Genomic DNA, 19,587 nt, shown 5'->3' with positions numbered 1-19,587 from the left:
ATCATGATCATCATCGTTTAACGTCCGCTTTCCATGCTAGCATGGGTTGGACGATTTGACTGAGGACTGGTGAAACCGGATGGCTACACCAGGCTCCAATCTGATTTGGTAGAGTTTCTACAGCTGGATGCCCTTCCTAACACCAACCACTCTGAGAGTGTAGCCACTCTCAATTTAATATATAAAACTACAAAAGAGCTACTAATAGTTTCATGCTTCACAATACTTTAAATTGGCAGATTTATAAAAGACATCATATATCTCCAAGCAATCTTTCAGGTTCAGTTCATACAGTAGGTATACTTAAAAACCAGGACACTGGGCTGTGCCAAAACGAGAAGAAAAAGTACGAAGAAGGTTGATGCAAAAAGTGAAATGGTAATAAAGAAAAGGAAAGTAAGAAACAATTAGTCAGGAAAAACAGGCACTCATATATTTGTCAATAGAATGGGTACATTAATCTTTATAGCATGCAGTATTGTAAAAAATGTATACATGTATATCAATATAGGCATTCTTATATATATATATATATATGTAAATATACGAATAGGCATAGGAGTGGCTGTGTGGTAAGTAGCTTGCTTACAAACCATATGGTTCCGGGTTCAATCCCACTACGTGGCACCTTGGGCAAGTGTCTTCCACTATAGTCTCGGGCCAACCAAAGCCTTGTGAGTGGATTTGGTAGACGGAAACTGAAAGAAGCCTGTCGTATATATGTATATATATATATATATATATATGTATGTGTGTTTGTGTGTCTGTGTTTGTTCCTCCACCATCGCTTGACAACCGATGCTGGTGTGTTTACGTCCCCGTAACTTAGCGGTTCGGCAAAAAGAGACCGATAGAATAAGTACTAGGCTTACAAAGAATAAGTCCTGGGGTCGATTTTCTCGACTAAAGGCGGTGCTCCAGCATGGCCGCAGTCAAATGACTGAAACAAGTAAAAGAGTAAAAAGAGTATATATATGGGTATAACATACTCACATACATATATACACATTTACACACACTTGTAAATACATAAATGCATACATACATACATACTTACATACATAATTTTCAAGCTATATAGTTGTCTCTCTGTCTGTTTACCTACCTGTGACCACAAATGTAATTTAGAACAATATTTACCTTGCTAATTTTTGGTGGTGTTCTCTGGGAGATTTCATGGCAGAAACTATTAACAGAAGATTCAGAACATCTCTCTGGAAATGGATAAATAAATAAATAATTTCAAATTTTCAGAGCCATCAGCAAAAAGATAGAATGTATAGTGCTATGCGTTCAAATACCGCAATCAAAAACAAGGTACCAGTTCAAGGTACTAGATTGGCAGAACTGTATGTGTGTCGGACATGATGATTTAGAATATTTGTTCTGGTTCTTTACATTCTTGTTGTGTCGACGCCCCCAAGCGAAGAAGTAGGATCTCCCAAGACATATAAATAGAGGTAGTCTGGCCGTGGTAGGAGTGTTGAGTAGCAGTCGAGTAGCAGTTGTGTAGCAGTTGAATAGAGGTCATCCGAAGGTGCTAGCAGTAGCGTTGAGATATAACAATTCTGCAACACAACGGATGCCAATCTTTATTGGATTGTGCCTTGTCTTTCTGTATGGAGAGAGGAAATTTGCATTCATGTACAATTACTAGTTTTCCATAAAATAAACCTTGCCCAAGTTTGTCCATCAATGGTGCCAATACATGATATGGTGAGTCCTGACCAACTGAAGCCGTAAAATTTTAGATGAATAAACAAAAGAATAATAGTAATAAGCTAGAATAGTTAAATCAGTGATTCTTAAATGGAGATCCACTGGACTCCATTGTTCTTAAAATCCTCTTCAGAATTCTACAAAACATACAGAGCAAAGAAACATTGCTGAGGTCGCCTCTAATTGATCATTTTGTTTACAAGAAATAGAAGGTCAAATCTCTCTAACTTACACCCTATCATCATTGTCTTAAGATCCACTTTTCCATGCTCACAAAGGTCGGATAGAGTTTCTACTAAGGCAGATTTTCTATGGCCAGACATTGCTTCATAGAATACTGGAAACGACGGATACTGCTTGTAATGATAGGACACTCACTTACAACTATCATGTAATATCAAGACAAGGAGATACAGACATGCACGCACATACATATATACAGGGTGCATAAGACATTTGAGGATAGATTTATGTTTATAAAAACACAGATATATAACAGATAACTTTATTTATCAAAAAATGCTATGAGGATAAATATAAACCTTTTTTTCTATAATGTTATTCAATAAAGCCACCTTCAGCTTCAACAATTGCTTCTATATGAGATCTGAATCATCTACATGTTCGAATCAAGTGGTCCTGGTTCATTTTGCACATTACTCTGACTATGACAGCTTTCAAAGAATTTTTGGTGTTATGGTCGTATTCATCGACCTCTCTCTCAACAATGCTTCACACGTAATAGTCCAGTGGATTGAGATCTGGGGAATTAGGAGGCCAAATGTTAGGGGTTGTGTGATCATGAACATTTTCAGCCATCCATTCCTGTATTATTAGAGCCGTGTGTGATAGTGCAGAGTTTTGCTGAAACACATATGGCCTTCCATTGCATACACTGTCTATCCAGGGCGTAACAATTATTTCCAGGACCTCAATGTAGGTGGCAGAGTTAACTTTAAGGCCTTGTGGAAATAAGTAAGGTGGCATCACATGTCCTTCATTGCTGACATCCCTTAAAACCATGGCAGTTGCTGGAAATTTTGTATGCATACCACTTGCATCTTCAGAAGGGTCTGTTCATAACCATCTGTCATTTCTTCTGTTAACTTTTTGATCTTGGTCAAAGTTGTTCTCGTTTGAGAAAAACCAAATCAAATCCTCTTCTGCTGGGTTTTTCAGTTTGTTTAAGAGCATTTTAGATCTGATGTAGTGATTTTCTTTTGCTTTCTCTGACAAATTGACCTTTCCTCATCACATAAGACTTATATCTGATGTCTTCGTGGACAACATTTCTGATACATGGAGATCTTTTGCAATTGACCTCATGGACTTTCTGGGATTGTAATCAATGGTCTGTTAAACTTGCTGGATAAAATCAAGTGTTCTGATGATTTCAGAGCATTTAGAATGGTTTTTATGCTTTGATACTGGTGATGTGTTTCCATCATTAGTCTCTAGATCCTTACAAACTTTGTCAATGAAAGATCTGGCAACTTTTAAAACTTGAAATATTTCTAAATCGCTATGCTCACCTACTATTATTTTCTGAAACAAAGATTATACAGAGTTAGCAAAAAATGCAGCAATGACACAAAAAGATATGTCCTCAAATACCTTATGCACCTTGCATATTGTGTGTGTGTGTGTGTTTGATGCATGCATGCATATATATATATATATATATATATATATATATATATATATGATGGGCTTTTATCAGTTTCTGTTGCCAAATCCACTCACAACGCTTTGGTTAGCATGGGGCTATAGTAGAAGACACTTGCCCAAGGTGTCATGTAGTGGGACTCAATTTAAAACTATGTAGGTGAGAAGTAAACTTGTTAAACATGAAGCAATTTGTGTCTGCAAAGAAAGACACCAAAAAGGACCCACCCACATTATGTCAATGTAATATTGGTAAATCTATGTATTGTTGGGTCATTCTAACCCAACTTTATAGAACAGTAAAGCTGGGTTCTTTTTCCTTTGAATTATAGAATGACTAATGAGAACATTGTGAGAGCAAACGCTTTCATTTCTCCTAAAGCTTCATGGGTGACCTGCTTACATAATTCAAGAAACAGGATAAACCTGTTCACATGTAAATTCTTATGTATGTATGTATGTATATGCTAAGTTGTATAGTGGCCTGTAGCTGTGTACCTATGTGGTTAAATGAATGTCTCACAATGTATGGATGTGTCAGGGCATGTATGTGCACATGTGTACATGTACACATCTTTCTATTTCCAATTCAGGTCACTTCAGCCATATAACCACAAATGTACTTTTCTTGGACTATTTTTTCCTTCTCTCTTGACCTTTCCTCTTTCTGATGAAGAACCATGCTCAAAACGTCACACCCTCCCACCACTTTTTTTTTCCAATTTAGATTGAGCATAAACCTAATATATTCACTGTGTATGGCTTTTGAATTGTGTTGTTTTTGTTTTCATTTTCCATTTGCTTTTATATATATATATATATGTTACATTGGTGTCGCATTGTAACTTTTGCTAAATTGGTGACTTTCCATTTTTTTATAGCATAACTATGCTTCAGAAAGTATGTTTAACTCCATTTATTTACTTATACTATACGAACTACTGCACATTAACCCGGAGTTTCTGCCTTTGAACAGGTTGCTACATGCTTGTGACTTGTGTGAATTTTGCTACCCTGGTAATTGTTTATTGAATTTTTCATGTTTACTGTAAACAAAAGGTAAATTCACCCATCCATTTATATATATATATATATAAAATTTCAAGGAGTTCCTGCCTTAAAAACAGGAACTACACCACAGTTATTTTGTGTTCTTTGTTACATTGGTTTCTATTAACCCATTTATTCTATCCGAAGAATTTTTATTCATTAAGATAGAAGAAATACATATAATTATATATATATATATATATGTATGTATGTATGTATGTATGTATGAATTTGAGACATGGACCCTTTACAAATGTCATGTAAGGGTCCTTGAACACTTTCATCAGAGATGTCTGAGACACATTCTGAATGTTGACTGGACCTTAAACACTCCAGACTTACAGGTCCTGAGGAAAGCTGATGTCTTGGGTATTGAGGTAATGGTGCACAAGCACTGGTTATGTTTCCTGTTTGTCTTTGTATTGTCTATCTGTCCGGATATTTTATTGTCGTCCATTGCATTCTTGTTCCATTTCTCGGATATGTTCTTTTATTTGTTTCAGTCATTTGACTGCAGCCATGCTGGAGCACCGCCTTTAGTCAAGAGAGACCGATAGAATAAGTACTAGGTTTACAAAGAATAAGTCTTGGGGTCAATCTGTTCCACTAAAGACGGTGCTCCAGCATGGCTACAGTCAAATGACTGAAACAAGTAAAAGAGTAAAAGAGAAAAGAATATATATTTATATACACACACACACACACATGTTCTTTTATTCTTTTACTTGTTTCAGTTATTTGACTACAGCCATGCTGGAGCACTGTCGAAGAAATCGACCCCAGGACTTATTTTTTGTAAGCCTAGTATTTATTCTATTGCTCACTTTTGCTGAACTGCTGTGTTACAGGGACATAAATACATTAGCATCAGTTGTCTAGCAATGGTGGGGAGACAGATACATTGGATGATGTAATCCTAGAACTTGTTGCCTGAAATTAGGTCGAGATGGTCACAAGTGGAAACCTTTCACCAGAATTGACCAGTCGAGGGTTAAACAATGACAACAACTACACTTACTTCCATGAGGAAATTTACCAAAAAAAAAATACAAAAACAATTCCTCGGTCAACTCACCTGAGCATTGCTTCCTCCAACTTCACGAAGCTGGAATTGAATTGGCATCAGCAACTCTACAACATCTGCATAATCCCCTTCTTTATAAGCAACAAGAGCCTCACACACAGCTTTGCCAACTTCTTTTACAATTTTCTGGAAATATTTACTAGTGGGACTGAAAAAAACAAAAACAAAAAAAAAACAAGACAAAATAAAATGAAATGAAATGATAATGATGATAATGATGATGATGATGATGATGTTAATAATTGCTCCTGGCATAGGTACAACATTCAGTAAGAATTGACTTACACAGAACCACTGGTCATAGAATGCGTAAATTCCTGTGCCATTTTCATTTCATCTGCACTCAACAACGCCATTAGGATATGTATGTCTTGAAATATAAAAAAGTGATCCTCCATATGGGAATGGCATAAGTTGAAGACAGCCTTCCATTCCTTGCTGCAATCAATATCTGTGTGAATGTAAGAATTTAGAAACATCAGTCATTAAAGCCCTTTAAATATAAAAGATCAGATATCTTAATGTTCGAGGAAAGGGAATGGACTTGTTATATAATTGATGTGACCTGTTCATTTGATACAAGAATAACAGAAAAAGAAATTAACAAGGTAGATATATATATATATATATATATATATATATACCAGGACCTGAAAAGAGAGATGAGCAGATTGTGGGGTTGCAGATGAAGTGAGGTCATACTGATTGTCATTGAGGCCATAACGACAACAGTTTAAGAGGCTCAAGAAGTGGACAGAAAAGACTGGCTTGCAAAAGCACACAGAATACAAGCAACTGGCCTATCTTTTTAGGAATGGTGAAGATCATTTGAAAGTTTTTGGAGGGCTGAGGTTACAATTTTTGAACAAATAAATCAAATTTTTTACTGCCCTGACCATCTCTAGACATTTCAGAATCCATGAAATGAGGAACCACATCATATGCCTTCATATATTCAATCCCAAAATTGTTGTCCCAAAATAAACCCACTTAAGTTAGCTCATAGCACTGAGATACAAAAAATTTTGAAATCAATATTATTATTATTATTATTATTATTATTATTATTATTATTATTAGTAGTAGTAGTAGTAGTAGTAGTAGTAGTAGTAGTAGTAGTAGTAGTAACAATAATAATAACATTGATCCTTTCTACTAAAAGTACAAGGCCTGAAATTTTGGTGGAGGGGACTAGTCAATTACGTCAACCCCAGTGTTTCACTGGTACTTAATATATCGACCCCAAAAGGATGAAAGGCAAAGTTCACTTCAGTGGCATTTAAACTCAGAACATAAGGACAGAGAAAAAATGTCACTTAAACATTTTGCCCAGCATGCTAACAATTCTGACAGCTCCACAACAACAGCAGCAGCAGCATTAATAATAATAATAATAATAATAATAATAATAATAATAATAATAATAATAATAATAATAATAATATTGATAACCTGCAATACAGTGCAATCTGATTCATGGTTAGGCTGTCAGCAACTAAACTGACAACTTTATGAAGCACTTGTCTGGTAAGGAGAGTAGAATTTGCTGGAACCCTGCAGGATGAAACCCACAACCTGTCAAAGAGTGGATGATCTCCAGAGAGTCAACAGCCAACCAACTTTATGAATCTTTAAATAGTGCAAACTTTCTGTGATTAAAGTGGCCTGCAATGTAATTTGAGTTGGCCAGGCCTGCTCTAGAAGGAGGAGAACAAATGGAGAAGGAGAGGAGGAAAAGAATAAGAAGCAGTAGTAGTAGCAGCAATTTCTTTAACAAAATAGTTTACCAACCTTCCAATCCAAGACGGTATAACAAAGAAGCTGCATCTTTGATGGCTAAAAAGCCTGAAACATCTGGATGAAACTGAAGATGAAATAGAAAGAATGATTGAGGAGTTACTTTAACATTTCAATGATGTCTAATATACTTATTTTTATTTTATTTTGAGACAATTTTGAAGCAGACGTGGTGTAAAGAAAGTATGCCACTGACAAGGTTGCAAATGGCAATGAAAGGACATTGACAAATCTAGTTTGATTGATTGATTGACAGAACAATTAACCAAGCAATCAATTAGTTAATTGCTTAAATGGTTAACAAAATGGCTAATAATAATAATAAAAGAAGTGAAGTTGAATCAGTGTGTGTGTTTATTATTAACATAATGACCCTCCCAAAATGCAACAAAATCTGTTTCAAAATACAAGTTCACATCAATAATTTTGCAAACTAAATACGAGACAATTTTTAATACTAGTTTTGCTATTTTGCTTTAAATATCTTGATATGTATGTATGTATGCATGTATGTATGTATGTATGTAGGTATGTGTGTATGTATGTATGTAGGTATGTATGTAGGTATGTGTGTATGTATGTATGTGTGTGTGAGTGTGCATGTGTGTGTGATGGGCATATGTATGAGTGTGTGGGGGTCAGTGTGTGAAGGCACATGGTCTAGTGGTTAGGATGCTGCATTCATAATCATGAGATTGTAGTTTCAATTCTTGGACCAGGTGGTGAGTTGTGTCTTTGAGCAAAGCACTTCATCTCACATTGCTTTGCAATCACTTTGGCCCCTAACATGTGATACACCATACATCTATACAATCAATGTTGATTTAAAGGAGAGAGTGAGCTAATATAGGTGCAGGAGTGGCTGTGTGGTAAGTAGCTTGCTTACCAACCACATGGTCCCGGGTTCAGTCCCACTCCGTGGCACCTTGGGCAAGTGTCTTCTACTATAGCCTCGGACCGACCAAAGCCTTGTGAGTGGATTTGGTAGACAGAAACTGAAAGAAGCCCATTGTGATACCAATTCATATATTGATGTAGAAAACATAATTACATAAACAGAAAACTGTCAGCAAAAATTCAAATTCATAAAAACAAAAATCTCTTTTTTACAATAAATGAGATAAAAAAAAAACTTAGTACTTACCCCTTTTTTGTAAATTTCCATGGCTGAAGAATAGTCTCCCTATGATGAAAGAAGAAAATAAGAAATTGAACTTACTAGAAACCAATATTCAGTTACCTTGTAGGCTTCAATTCTTCTGACCCTTTTCTTTAGAGCCATAAAAGACATCACATCCTGCCCCCAAAACAATTACTGGTACTGTTCAAAACACAGGTGAGAGTAATAATAATCACAATGGAGTTTTGCCCTCCACATCTAGAATACTGCCACTGCAACTGCTGCTGCTGTTGCTACTACACGTACAGACTGTATTTAGAGAAAGGTCACTGGACTAAATGATCTTAAAGTCACTCATTCCACATTCCAACTTCTGATTCTCCTCTCTTTACCGTTTCTACAGCTACTATTATGGTCCCTGCTCATCAGAGCTGGCTGATCTCATACTACCCCCACTGAAGCATTCCTGATTCCCACATGTCTTCTACCATTACCCACATTGTGTCCAGACCTCCAGGCCCTGCACTAGTCATACACTCAAGTCTTCCTCTTCATATTGTTAAACCCTTGGAACGCCCTCTGTGTCCATGTCTTTCCTGTAGGTGTTGACTTGCCCCAGTTTAAGCAGGATATTCATGGCAAGTGTCACCATCATTAACTATGACATTGATGCCTTAAGTGACACCAATCTTACCACTAATGGTATCACTGAAAGCATGCGAGAGTGGTTATTAAGATGATGATAATGACAATAAATTTTTCTATTATAGGCACAAGGCCTGAAACTTTAGGTGGGGGGATAAGTCAATTACATCACTCCCAGTGCTCAACTGATCTTTATTTTATCGACCCTGAAAAGATGAAAGGCAAAGTTGACCTCAGCAGCATTTGGACTCAGAACACGAAGACAGACGAAATGCTGCTAAGTATTTCACCTGGTGAAGTAATTCAAGAACAATGAAGTATTGGAACCTGGGTGAGTTGCTGGTTGAGCTGTGTATGTAGAGAGAGGATGTTGATGGCGTTAAGAAGCTGATGAAAGAGGTCGCTGTAATGCTGTTGGACGAAGTTGGTAAGTCTCAATATGGCTGCTGTTGTGTTGTCACTGGAACTGGCTGCCTTGTATGGTCAGTGGCTAGACCTTAAAAGGTCAGGAATAAAGACCTTGAGACGAGGTGAAGCTGGGTTTTTATAAAGAGCCGTAGGCTCAAACTGGGTTGAGAACAAGCTGTCTCACGTGATCTTATTTAGGGGCTTCAATTGGTTATTCACTGCAGATTGGCGTGACAGAGTAAAAGACAAATTGCGCTAACAACAACCAGTCGTTAGCATGCTAGATGAAATGCTTAGTGGTATTTCACCCATCACTATGTTGTGAGTTCAAATTCCACTGAAGTCAACTTCGGCTTTCATCTTTCTGGGGTTGATAAATTAAGTACCAGTGAAACACTGGGGTCGATGTAATCGACTAGTCCTCTCCCCACAAATTTCAGGCTTTGTGTTTTCTGTAAAAAGGGATTATTATTATTCACAGTGATGGAATCAAAGGAGTAGAGACTTACCCTTTCAATGTGGTACACAGCCCAATGCCAGTAAACATGGTAAGTTAACATGTCACATGACTGCAAAAAAAAAAACCCCACAGAAATAAAGTTCATACGAAGGTCACTTGTCTTATGATATCATGCATTATTTAACTGATATAACAGATATATGGAAGCAATATATAGATATAGCAATGGTATGTAATAGAGGAAGGTAGTGTAACAATGACATGGTGAATACAGGGGTAATGTACAGATATTATATGGTTGATAGGTTTGGTTGGTTGGTTGGCTGGTTGGTTGGATGAATGGGTGGATGGGGGGATGGATGGATAGATAGACAGACAGATAGATAGAAAGATAGAGAGGTAGACAATATATGCCATGTATATCCAAGCAATCTTTCAGACTCTCTTTATGTGTTAGATATATTTTAAAAAGTAAGATGCTTAGGTACCTCCCATTGATAAAAGCCAACAGGCTTGAAACACTGATATCTGGGATTCTTGATAGATGGCAATACTGAACAAATAGGGTGTTTTCACACCTTTTAACCATAAGAGAAATATTTTCTCTGCTGTAACTTGAAATATGTCACAAACTTATGAGGGAGCCATAATATGATCACCATGTCTGCAAAAAATAGCAACCAAATCTGCCACATATCAAACATCACATTGTAAAAATATAAAGAGCACACTGGATAACTTAGTCTTAGATATCACTAAAAAGACTGGACAGTATCGGTAGGAACACCTCCAAACTGCTTGATCAGGTTGGACCAAGGGCTAAACAGCAATAACAACAACAACAACAACATCAGCAACAAAGAAAAAAAAAATAACTTACCGACCAATCCTTTTCGGTTTTGTCAAAATAATCAATTCCTTTTTCGAATTCACCTTGCATTTCCCAGACATGACCTTTGGCATGGCTTGCCCAAATATCAGTTTTGTTGATAGAAAGAGACTGAAAAAAAAAGTCAATAAAAAAAAGAAATCAATAGGCGCAAAAGTGGCTGTGCGGTAAGTAGCTTGCTTACCAACAACATGGTTCTGGGTTCAGCACCTTGAGCAAGTGTCTTCTACACTGTAGCCTCAAACCGACCAAAGCCTTGTGAGTGGATTTGGTAGAAGGAAACTGAAAGAAGCCCGTCACATATTTATATATATATATATGTGTGTGTATGTATATGCATATGTTTGTGTGTCTGTGTTTGTCCCCCCCCCCCACCATCACTTGACAAACGACGTTGGTTTGTTTATGTTCTTGTAGCTTAGCGCTTTGGCAAAAGAGACTGATAGAATAAGTACTAAGCTGACAAATAATAAGTCCTGGGATCGATTTGTTCGACTAAAGGCAGTGCTCCAGCATGGCCACAGTCAAATGACTGAAACAAGTAAAAGAATAAAAGAAAGAACAATAGAACATTATAATTAACAAAGAAAAACATCAATGAAGATAAAATAACGATAATTGCTTTGCTTAATTTCTTCTGTGTTGTGGAGACCTTCATGCTTTTACTTTGATTTATCTTTCACAAACAATTCTCTTACTTGTTTCAGTCACCAGACTGTGGCCATGCTGGGGCACTGCCGTGAAGAAACTTAGTTGAATGAGATAGAAGAGAAAATGGACAAAAGAAATGAAGGACAAGACAGGCACACAAATATGCAGGCAGGCAGATGTCGGACAATAGACTAACAATTTCATGCACTAGAGACTCACAGACTCACAGACTAACAGACTCACAGACTAACGGACTCACAGACTAACAGACTCACAGACTAACAGACTCACAGACTAACAGACTCACAGACTACAGATACACAGGTGTGCAAACAGACAGAAATATGTTACCTGGGCAGCTTCTTTCTCGGCTTCTTCATACATATTGTTCTCTTCAAGTCCAAATGCCATCATGCCATGGACATAACTGGGAAAGCATATTTCAAACAAATATATAAACAAGTGTATGGATATATATCTCTCTTTTATCTTTCACTTATTTCAGTCATTGGACTACAGCCATGCTGGGGCAGAAAGAGGGAGAGAGAGCAAGAGAGAGAGGGATATATAGTAGTTACATATCTCTTCTTTCTATATATACATATATGTACACACACACACACACATTCATACACACATTTGTAAATAGAGGGTAAAAAGTCAGCAGTTCCAATGAGCATAGATTGATAATGGTTTCAAATTTTGGCACAAGGCCAGCAATTTCTGGGGAAGGGGCAAATCAATTACATCAACCCCAGTATTCAACTGGTATTTATTATATCGACTCCAAAAGGACGAAAGGCAAAGTTGACCTTGGAAGAATTTGAACTCACATGGCCAAAATGCCACTTAGACAGACAGACAAATAGAGATATAGATAGATAGATAGATAGATAGATAGATAGATAGATGTGTATGTATTATTTCTTTACTACCCACAAGGGGCTGCACACAGAGGGGACAAACAAGGACAGACAAACGGATTAAGTCGATTATATCGACCCCGGTGAGTAACTGGTACTTATTTAATTGACCCCAAAAGGATGAAAGGCAAAGTCGACCTCGGCGGAATTTGAACTCAGAACATAGCGGCAGACGAAATACCACTAAGCATTTCGCCCGGTGTGCTAACGTTTCTGCCTGCTCGCTGCCTTATAAATGTGTATGTATGCATAATCACAGACACAGACACACACACATACACACACCACAAACATATATAATCTAAAGAAAAGAACCACAAAAAAAAGGACTACAAATAAGTACATACATACATACACACATACACACACACATATATATAAATACATAGAGACACACACTATATATATACATAAATACATATGTACACACATACACATACTTGCATATATACATATATACATACATGCATGCATGCCAGTGGCACGTGAAAAGACATTTGAGCGAGGTTGTTGCCAGAACCGCTGGACTGGCTCCTGTGCAGGTGGCACGTAAAATACACCATTTCGAGTATGGCCGTTGCCAGTACCGCCTGACTGGCCTTCGTGCTGGAGGCACGTAAAAGCACCCACTACACTCTCGGAGTGGTTGGCATTAGCAAGGGCATCCAGCTGTAGAAACTCTGCCAAATCAGATTGGAGCCTGGTGCAGCCATCTGGTTTCACCAGTCCTCAGTCAAATCATCCAACCCATGCCAGCATGGAGAGCGGACGTTAAACAATGATGATGATGATGATGTAGTTGCTAAGGCCACATGTAATTTTCATTTCATTTGAATTTCAGCCAGACTCCCATTCCCATTGCAAAATGCTTATAAGATAAATTTATCAATTAAAAAAATGTACATGTATATTAATTTAGTATTAATATTTTAATGATAAGAATAATAATTATTATTAAATACTATGGCTTTTCTTCTGTGCCCAAACCAGCTATATGGTGCATAAGCTTAGTTTCGTTAGTGACTGGCTTAAACTCACTAAAGAAGAATTTAAATAAAACTCAAAGAAAAATACAAACATATATAGAAGAACATAAGTCTTACCCATGGTTGGGAACAGATGGAGTCCAATGAGAGAGGACACTAGCAACAGAATGGAGGAGTTGAGGAGTTTTTCCAAGAAAATAGTTAGCAAACTGTGACAGTTTCAAAGCCAAAATGTCTAAAGGTGTCTCTACCAAAATGTCCTGCCAGATTTTGCAGGCACCTAACAGATCTCTGAAAATTAAAAGAAAAATTTCTAAAATATATCATCGTAAATCTTGTTTCATCATAAATTTTGTTAAAGAGGATATGTATGTTTAATTTAATAATAATTGATATAAATGTTGGTTGATTGGTTAGTTGATGTCTCCTCCTGTCATATAATAAATAAATGCGCCCTTTTAAAGCCTAGCCAGGCTCATGGGTCTGGTTTTCCGGTTTCTATGGCATATGTGTTTCCCAGCTGGCCGTGATGCCAGTCCATCGCAGCGTTACTCATTTTTGCAAGCTGAGAGGACTGGAGCAACATGAAATGAAGTGTTTTGCTCAAGAACACAACGTGTCGCCCGGTCCAGGAATCGAAACCACAATCTTTCGATCATGAATCCAATGCCGTAACCACTAAGCCACGCACCCCCACTCCTCCTGTCATGCTTTACACTATAGAGAGAGAGGAAGAGAAAGCAAGTAAAGGAAAGACAGAGAGAGAGAGTTAACATTAGAGGTGCAGGATGAGTGCCTTATAACTTTCTGAAAAATATAGTTTTTATGAAATTTTGCAGATTATTCTAATTATTATGGTCAGTTTCCAATCCAATCCACACCAACAAGATCCACTTGCCTCACTTCTCAATCCATCCTCATTGCCTTGAGGTCCTGGATACATTCCAGGCCAGTCTCTGCAATCAAGTAGTCGATGTAAGTGTGACAACATTGTCCTCTTCTTGTATCATCATGAAATGGCTTCTACAAGACTAATTTGGATGCTCCCAGTTTAGGGTGACGCACATCTTCCTTAATACTACACTCCCAGTTAGTCAAGGGGGTCTCATCATGCAAGTTACTTAGTGACCTTACTCATGCAAAAGCACCCCAGTACACTCTCTATGGTGGCTGACATTAGGAATGGCATCCAGCCATAGAAGTTATGCCAGAACAGACATAGCAGCTCAATGCAGTCCTCTTGATTGTCAGATCCTGTCAAACTATCCAACACATTCCAGCATGGAAAATGGATGCTAAATGATGATGATAATGATTATGATGAGAAGATAACTCTGTAGTTATTTCACACTAATTTGGCCTCATCAAAGAAACTATGAACTCACTGTGCCTGTGTTTTAAAGTGTCTAACAACTGAATCACTAAATCATTAAATAGAATCATACATTTGTTTATATAAGCGGGGAGAATTGCTTAAACATTACTTTTTTTTTAAGGCTAGTTTACTTAGCTAACTGTGATAAGTTCAAATTAAATTCTAAATTTTGGTCAGCTTTTGTACTGCATCAGACACACCAGTTCTTGGTTTTTATCCAGATTAAACTTTGTTCCTTATTTACTTACCCTTTGGCACCACATTCAATAGCATCAACATGAAGTGCCTCCCATGGTGTAACAGTGGCAGTTTTTGACAATGCTTTCAGTTTCTTGACTTCTTCTTGGAAACTTGAGTTTCCAAGTAAATTTTGGTTTGGTGAGAGAATAGCAAGACCCTTCTGGAAAACATGTCCCATGACTGGATTTTTGAAATAGAAAATGGAAACAACTCAACTCATCAATACAGAAGCACGGCAGTGTACTGTTCTTTTTTAAGCTAATTATTTAAAATTACAGAGATGTACTTGCATAGCAAGCGACCTGATCTGAGATTGTGTGCTGGAATGAAAACAATTGCAGCGTGGAAGGTGTTTATAAGCCATTTAAGAAACACACAAAAACCGTTAGATTCACTTCAACATTTAAATTTAATTTGCCAAAATATTTTCGTCACTTTGAGACTGCGACCTGTTCACTGACAAAATTATTTGTTATTTAAAATTAAATTTTAAAAAAATTAAATTAATTACTCACTGAAATCTGGATCAGCCTCAAACATTTTAGTTGTTGTGGTTGCAATGCCTCCGAAAGCCTCATCATTACAGAACCGGACCAGCTGGTGTGGTAGAAAGGATTAGTAAATCTTCCTTTTAACACATCAAGTCTCTATTATTCTATATTTTAGTTACAGAGTAGTTGCATTAAAATACTGACCCCACTCTGGGCCCTCATCCACATCCAGTCATTCACACACCCTTCAGACTGTCTCTGATTCATTACTGACTATTCCATCCACACACACATGCTAAAGCACACATACACATACACACACGCTGTCACACCCACCTGTACACACACCTGTCACTATAGCTGCTGGTCTCTCACTACAACATTAGCACACAACGACAACAACAACAACAGCGAGGAGTAGGAGAAGGGTAACTAAATAATTAAGCTTCAACAACTGTAAGTAATATGGAAAACAGAGAGGGAAGGACAGTGCTTAGAAGAAACTGTAGTAGCTATGATGTCCTCCATTAAGTGTGCAGAGAAACATAAAACAGTGTGACCAAAAGATATCAGGTGTGGTAAATGAATTATATATCGGATACTCTCACACCTGGAAGGAGGAGAAGAAGAAGAAGAAGAAGAAGAAGAAGAAGAAGAAGAAGAAGAAGAAGAAGAAGAAGAAGAAGAAGGAGAAGAAGAAGAAGGAGGAGGAGAAGAAGAAGAAGAAGGAGAAGGAGAAGAAGAAGAAGAAGAAGAAGAAGAAGAAGAAGAAGAAGAAGAAGAGCTACAACAATATGACCACACATAAAATGTTGGAAAAAAGAGAAAATACAGAAGAAAATTAGAAAAAAAGAAGTTATGTATCAGAACTGGAAAATAAAGAAAAATAAAGAAACAAATAAAATTAAAAGAGAATAAAAATGAATGAGTTTCACCTGATTCAAATTGATATCGAATAATTTGCATGCTTCATCAGAGGGTGATGATAAATCTATCCCAAATGTCTTCCAAGCCTAGGGAAAGACAGAATGTTTGAATTACATTAAATAGTGCACACATTTATCATCATCATCATCATACCGTCACCATCATCATCTTTGTCAATACTACCACCAACACCACAATCAACACCATTATCATCATCACCGTCATCATCATCATCATCATCAAAACCACAACCACTACAGTACTGCCATTCTTTTCTGAACCTTCCCTCTCTTCTCCTCATCATTTTCATTTCTGGGTCAGACAGAATTTGTTGAGACAGATTCTCTATGGGTTAATGCTCTTCCTGTCACAAACCTTTATCTGTTTTCAAGTAAGGTAATACATTTCTCTATAGCCAGACATGCATTTCAGCTATTTTATAGATTAGAAATGAAAGAAGTTTGTTTACAGCCATCACATAATATCAACATAAGGGGAAACTCCCCTCATGTATGCATACTTATGGAGAAAGAGAAAAGACCTCCTTTGGTCATGAATGACCATGAGATTACACCTAGAAATTTCCCCTCCAAGACACAAGTTTGACCAAGGTTGTTTATGGAAGACCAGCAGTTACTCATGCATACCAGACTCCCCTCTTCACAGCATTGATGTCATTCGAGGGAAAGGCAAAGGCTGATACAGCTTGGCACCTGTGACATCACAACTCATTTCTACAGCTGAGTGAACTGGAGCAATGTGAAATAAAGTGTCTTGCTTAAGAACATAGCACACAGCCTGGTCCAGGAATCAAACTCACTACCTCCTGATTGCGAACATGACGCTCTAACCACTGCGCCATGTGCCATACATATATATCTTCTTAATATTAAGTTGTCAAGAAAGTTCTTGCGGTTTTTAACCTATAAATTCAGATGCACATATCTCGGCTCAGACAAAACTTTATTAATCGAAATAAACACCATCAGAATCAATACACTTTTGCCAACGCGAAACAAGTTTATTTATGCCAGTAGCGTAAATATGCTGCGTTTCATCACACAAAGGTAGAGGGCCACGAAGTGGCCCAATATTGGGACTGAAGATCTCAAAGGTGCCTTCCGCAGGAGCTAGCCTGAATACCGCGCAAAGGGCAGCTTCAAGGCTAGTATATATGTACATACAAGAAGAACAAGAATGGAGAAACTCATATCTTTAATTGATGATTACACCATACATTAACGATGACCATATCTATTGTGCCAGCATTTTTAGATACAGAAATAAGGTATAAAGTACCAGTCATATTAATATGTCTGAAAATATATGCTAACACAATGTTATCAAGGCAGTCCAAAATGGACTAAATTCAAAATGAATTAAGAAAATATCTCAAAGGCATGAATTTAAGTGAAAAAAAAAAACGTTTAGAAGAAATATTCAAAGAAAAGCCAGTTTAGTATTTAACTTTTGATGACATCAATAAATAACACAGCCATAAAAAAAAAATAATCAAAAATTCCACGTCATGGCAATTAGGGAAAAAGAAATTGTATGTCACAACAGTTAGTTATCTATTAAATAGGATAAAAAATTTAGGGGAAAAATTACGCATATTAGATTATAAGAAAAGCATTTATAATCAATGAGTTATTTAGGGTATTGAAATATTTATGAGGTGATATTAAAAGGTTCCTGGATGAGTTATGTTTAATAAAAAATAACTTATTTACCTAAGTTTTCACATGATTTCTTTCGAAATAGTCAACTGTGTAACAATACACAAGTTCCAGCATACCTGCCACTTTTAGAATGCAATTAGAAGTTGTTTTCCATAAGTGAGTCGAGGACCTTCTGGATCTCAACCATGACATTAAAACAGCAACCTTTGAGCTGCTGTTTCATCTTTGGGGAGTGATAGAAGTTTGTAGGTACTAAATCTGGCAAATAGCGTGGGTGCAGAAATGATGCCATGTTGTTTTCTGTGACAAAGTGCATTGTCATCATGAAGAATCGAGTTCTTCGTGCTCCACAGAACCAGTCACTTTTGCAGAATGTCTTCCCTCATATATTTCAAAACGTCACAGTATAAATTTAGATTGACAGTATGGCCTTAGGGGACAAATTTTCAATGCACAATATCACATTTGTAATAGTAGGAAGGTTAACAGAGAAAGTAATGTTTGTATGTGGAAATGTAAAGAAACCATAAAGATAACTAATACATGAAAAACTAATTTTCTCAAATGTCCCAGAGGCTCTATGGAAGTTGTAAATAATTTCTTCTTCCCAAAATGGTCCAATTAGCTGTGGAGGAAGTTGAACAGAAAGTGTATTTGCTAGAATAAGAATAGGATGGAGAAAGTTCAGAGAGCTTTACCAAAGATCTCTCTCTCTCTCCCCAAGAGAAAGACCTGAAATATAACAATATTTTGCTTTGACAAAATTGAAAAAAGTTGGTTGCCTTAATCTTGGAACACCCTGGGTATGTGTATATGCATATATATATATATATAAATATACATATGTGTGTGTGTGTATTCACAAGGGGCTTTTTCCAGTTCCCATCTGCTAAATTCTTCTCACAAGGCTTCGATCAATCCAGGATTGTAACAGAAGGCACTTGCCCAAATTACCATGCAGTGGGATTGAACTTGATACCACATAGTTGGAAAGCAAGCTTTTTAAACACACAGCTATGCTATGTGAATTCACACATTTTTTTAGAGTAGGATGTTGGCAAAAGACTTACCTGTTTATCTCTCCATTGGTAATACATAATTGTTAAGAATTTTCTTGATTTCTTCTTGCAAATTCAGTTGACCACCAGGAACTAGCTTCACTGACAAAGTATCACAGTTTTATAGGAGAACTTCTCATAAACCATTTCACGTGTCTCCCAGATAACGTCTTACTATCTCTTTGTCTTCTTAATATCTTTTCAAGGTCAAAAACAAATACCAAGTATATACTTTATTATCACATGTATACATACATACATATACATACATATATATACATATATATATATATATATATAATATATATATATATATACACACATGTATGTACATAAATATAAACACATATATGCATACAAATATACATATAAATATATATCTATACATACATATATATATATATATATATATATATA

The 19,587-nt window shown here is 36.7% G+C and overlaps 1 protein-coding gene across 4 annotated transcripts in view; it reads right to left on the bottom strand.

The window, feature by feature from the left end:
• Positions 1 to 19,587, bottom strand: part of LOC106876234 (tetratricopeptide repeat protein 38) — a 66,700-nt gene that overhangs the window by 39,335 nt on the left and 7,778 nt on the right. For all 4 annotated transcript variants that reach the window (XM_014924714.2, XM_014924716.2, XM_014924713.2 and 1 more), the window contains exons 2-14: positions 19,183 to 19,367; positions 16,439 to 16,516; positions 15,528 to 15,609; positions 15,021 to 15,192; positions 13,515 to 13,688; positions 11,840 to 11,915; positions 10,829 to 10,948; positions 9,998 to 10,057; positions 8,460 to 8,498; positions 7,310 to 7,382; positions 5,804 to 5,969; positions 5,510 to 5,666; positions 1,141 to 1,214 (exon numbers count right to left, since the gene is read on the bottom strand). In XM_014924714.2, the coding sequence (XP_014780200.1) occupies positions 1,141 to 1,214; positions 5,510 to 5,666; positions 5,804 to 5,969; positions 7,310 to 7,382; positions 8,460 to 8,498; positions 9,998 to 10,057; positions 10,829 to 10,948; positions 11,840 to 11,915; positions 13,515 to 13,688; positions 15,021 to 15,192; positions 15,528 to 15,609; positions 16,439 to 16,516; positions 19,183 to 19,209 (1,298 nt within the window). In that variant the 5' untranslated portion in view covers positions 19,210 to 19,367. The remainder of the gene's footprint in view (positions 1 to 1,140; positions 1,215 to 5,509; positions 5,667 to 5,803; positions 5,970 to 7,309; positions 7,383 to 8,459; positions 8,499 to 9,997; positions 10,058 to 10,828; positions 10,949 to 11,839; positions 11,916 to 13,514; positions 13,689 to 15,020; positions 15,193 to 15,527; positions 15,610 to 16,438; positions 16,517 to 19,182; positions 19,368 to 19,587) is intronic.

Source organism: Octopus bimaculoides, chromosome 24 (assembly GCF_001194135.2).
Source record: "Octopus bimaculoides isolate UCB-OBI-ISO-001 chromosome 24, ASM119413v2, whole genome shotgun sequence".
NCBI lineage: Eukaryota > Metazoa > Mollusca > Cephalopoda > Octopoda > Octopodidae > Octopus > Octopus bimaculoides.
The sequence above is the reverse complement of the archived record's forward strand: the minus strand, read 5'-3'. Positions and strand labels throughout refer to the sequence as shown.